Consider the following 3,017-nt stretch of genomic DNA (forward strand, 5'->3'; position numbering starts at 1 on the left):
AATGATATGTAGTAGCTAGAATGTATATGCAATAATCACGAATATATGTATATATATATTAGTAATGATCATGATCCGTGCCTACTTGTGCATTTTTGTGTGTATTATAACTAATCGTTATGTAGATCATGGTGAGGATAAGGACGGATGATCCGGAAGATTTTACCTCCGTACGGTTGGACAGAATGGATAGAATGATTAAGGAGATGGCAAAAACCTTGAGGCAACAACAGCAACCACCTCCACCAGTACCTGTACCACCACCAGAGGTACAAGATCACCAGGCTGAGAACTGAATAATTACGCTCACGAAGGAATTCAAGAAGATGAAACTGCCCTCGTTCAAAGGGGGAATTGAACAAATGAAAGCAGAAGCGTGGGTGTTGGGTATAGAAAAGTTATTCGAGGTTTTTCCTTATACTGAGGCCCAAAAAGTATAACTTGCTGCCTTCACTCTTGAAGACGAAGCACGGAGGTGGTGGATGCTCACAAGAATTGCACACCAAGGATTGACATGGGCTAGATTTTTGGAATTGTTTTATGAAAAATATTTTCCCCAATGTATGCGAGACAAGAAAGTGACTGAGTTTGAGACCTTGAGACAAGGGAACAGAACTGTTGCAGAGTATGAGGCTCAATTTGTTGAACTGGCCCATTTTGCACCCCATATAGTGGATACAGACTACAAGAAGGCAAGAAAGTTTGAAGGTGGATTACGGACTGCTATTCTCGACCGGATTAATGTGCTGAAATTACCTACGTATGTTGATGTGTTGGAAAGGTCAGTAATCGCTAAGGGTAATATTGCTGCTCAAAGCTGGGTCTCAGAGTGGAAAGGGAAGAGACAGAATACCCAAGTCAACAAGGGCTCAGTGGCACCATCGAGTAAGAAGTTGAATTCGGGAACCTCTAGCACATCCGCCTCTACTCGTGACTCTGCACCAATTTGTCCAAATTGTGGAAAGAGACACCGTGGGATTTGTTATCGGGTAACAAGGGCATGCTTCAAGTGTGGCAAGACAGGTCATTTGGTCAGAGAATGCCCACAAAAAAATCGACAGAATGGGAATAGAACCACCACAAGTTCAGTCGGATCAACTCCTACCCCAACTACAAAGACAGCTATGAAACCCGCCAATACTGAAGATACTGCTAAGCAGAAAAGGGTATTTGCGTTAATTCCGGGGGACGTGCAGAATACCGAGACTGTGGTATCAGGAACATTTTCTGTTAATGGTTATTCCGCACATGTGTTATTTGATTCGGGCTCTACCCACTCCTTTGTATCAAAAGCTTTTGCTAGTCATTTGGATAGACCTATGGAACCATTACCTTATGTTTTATGTGTATCCTCACCGTCGGGGGAGTCTATGGTGTGTACGTCTATTTATTGTGCATGTAAACTTCTAATTGGGGATATTCAGGTAGATACCAATTTATTACCTCTTGACATGGCTTACTTTGACATAATTCTGGGGATGGATTGGTTAAGTGAATGTCTTGCGACTATTGATTGTATGTCTATTTATTGTGCATGTAAACTTCTAATTGGGGATATTCAGGTAGATACCAATTTATTACCTCTTGACATGGCTTACTTTGACATAATTCTAGGGATGGATTGGTTAAGTGAATGTCTTGCGACTATTGATTGTATGTTGAAACAAGTTACCTTTCAACCCCCAGGACAGCGTAAGTCTATTTTCAAGGGGCAGAGGGTGATTTTCCCACCTTATCTAATTTTTGCAATAATGGTGTATAAGTTATTACAAAAGGGTTGTCAGGGGTATTTATGTAGTATTTTGGGTGAACAACCAGTGGATGGGGGCATTGATGCAATTCCAATTGTTCGAGATGTTCAGGATGTTTTTCCAAAAAAGTTACCGAGAGAATTAATTGATCGTGAAATTGAGTTTACAATTGACATAGTGTCAGGAACTCAGCCTATTTCCAAGACCCCTTATAGAATGTCACCTGCTGAAATGAAATAGTTGAAGTTCCAATTTCAAGATCTCCTCGACAAAGGATTTATTTGCCCGAGCACTTCTCCTTGGGACGCACCAGTCCTTTTTGTAAAGAAGAAAGATTGGACCCTTCGGTTGTGTGTGGGTTATAGAGAGCTCAACAAAGTAACCATAAAGAATATGTATCATCTACCTAGGATCGATGATTTGTTTGATCAGTTACGGGGTGCACAAGTCTTCTCTAAAATAGATTTGCGATCTAGGTATCATCAACTAAAGGTTAACGCTGAAGATATCGAGAAAACTGCCTTTCGGACCCGTTATGGACATTATGAATTTTTAGTTATGCCATTTAGGGTCACCAATGCGCCAGCGGCCTTCATGGACTTAATGAACCAAGTTTTTAAGCCCTACCTAGATGACTTTGTAGTTGTGTTCATTAACGACATCCTCATCTACTCAATCACAATGGAAGCCCAAGAGAACCACCTACGATTAATTCTTCAGACTCTTCGGGATAAGAAACTGTATGCAAAATTGAAGAAATGTGAATTTTGGTTACATGAAGTGGGATTTTTAGGTCATGTCATAACAAAAGAGGGTGTTTCTGTCGACCCACACAAAATTGAAGCCATTGTGAATTGGCCAACTCCGACCAATGTAACCGAGGTACGTAGCTTCTTGGGGTTAGCCGGGTACTACCGAAGATTTGTTAAAGATTTTTCCAAAATTTTTGTGCCACTTACTCAGTTAACTCAGAAAGGTGTCTTGTTTGTATGGTCGGAACAAAGAGAATCTGCCTTTCAGGAGTTGAAAATGAGGTTAACTACAGCACCTATTCTTGCCTTGCCATCTGGCACCGAAGGATTTGTGATCTATAGTGATGCTTATTACAAAGGGTTGGGTTGTATACTTATGCAGAATGGAAGGGTCATCGCATATGCCTCACGACAACTTAAACCTCATGAAAAGAACTATCCCATGCACGATCTTGAGCTAGTTGCAGTGGTTTTTGCTTTAAAAATATGTGTAGACACCCCATTTTTGACCGTC

At 40.9% G+C, this 3,017-nt stretch overlaps 1 protein-coding gene across 1 annotated transcript; it reads left to right on the forward strand.

Moving 5' to 3' along the window:
* The first annotated feature begins 563 nt into the window (after window positions 1-563).
* Window positions 564-1,991, forward strand: LOC114319721 (uncharacterized). Its single transcript, XM_082904805.1, has one exon. The coding sequence runs from the start codon at window positions 564-566 to the stop codon at window positions 1,989-1,991; it is 1,428 nt and encodes a 475-aa protein (XP_082760931.1).
* The last annotated feature ends 1,026 nt before the right edge of the window (window positions 1,992-3,017 follow it).

This window comes from Camellia sinensis, chromosome 14 (genome assembly GCF_055761805.1).
Source record: "Camellia sinensis isolate YWXY chromosome 14, ASM5576180v1, whole genome shotgun sequence".
Classification (NCBI taxonomy): domain Eukaryota; kingdom Viridiplantae; phylum Streptophyta; class Magnoliopsida; order Ericales; family Theaceae; genus Camellia; species Camellia sinensis.

What these genes read in the sequence shown, in the direction of transcription:
- LOC114319721 (XM_082904805.1), top strand. Translation starts at nt 564, where the DNA reads ATGCGAGACAAGAAAGTGACTGAGTTTGAGACCTTGAGACAAGGGAAC.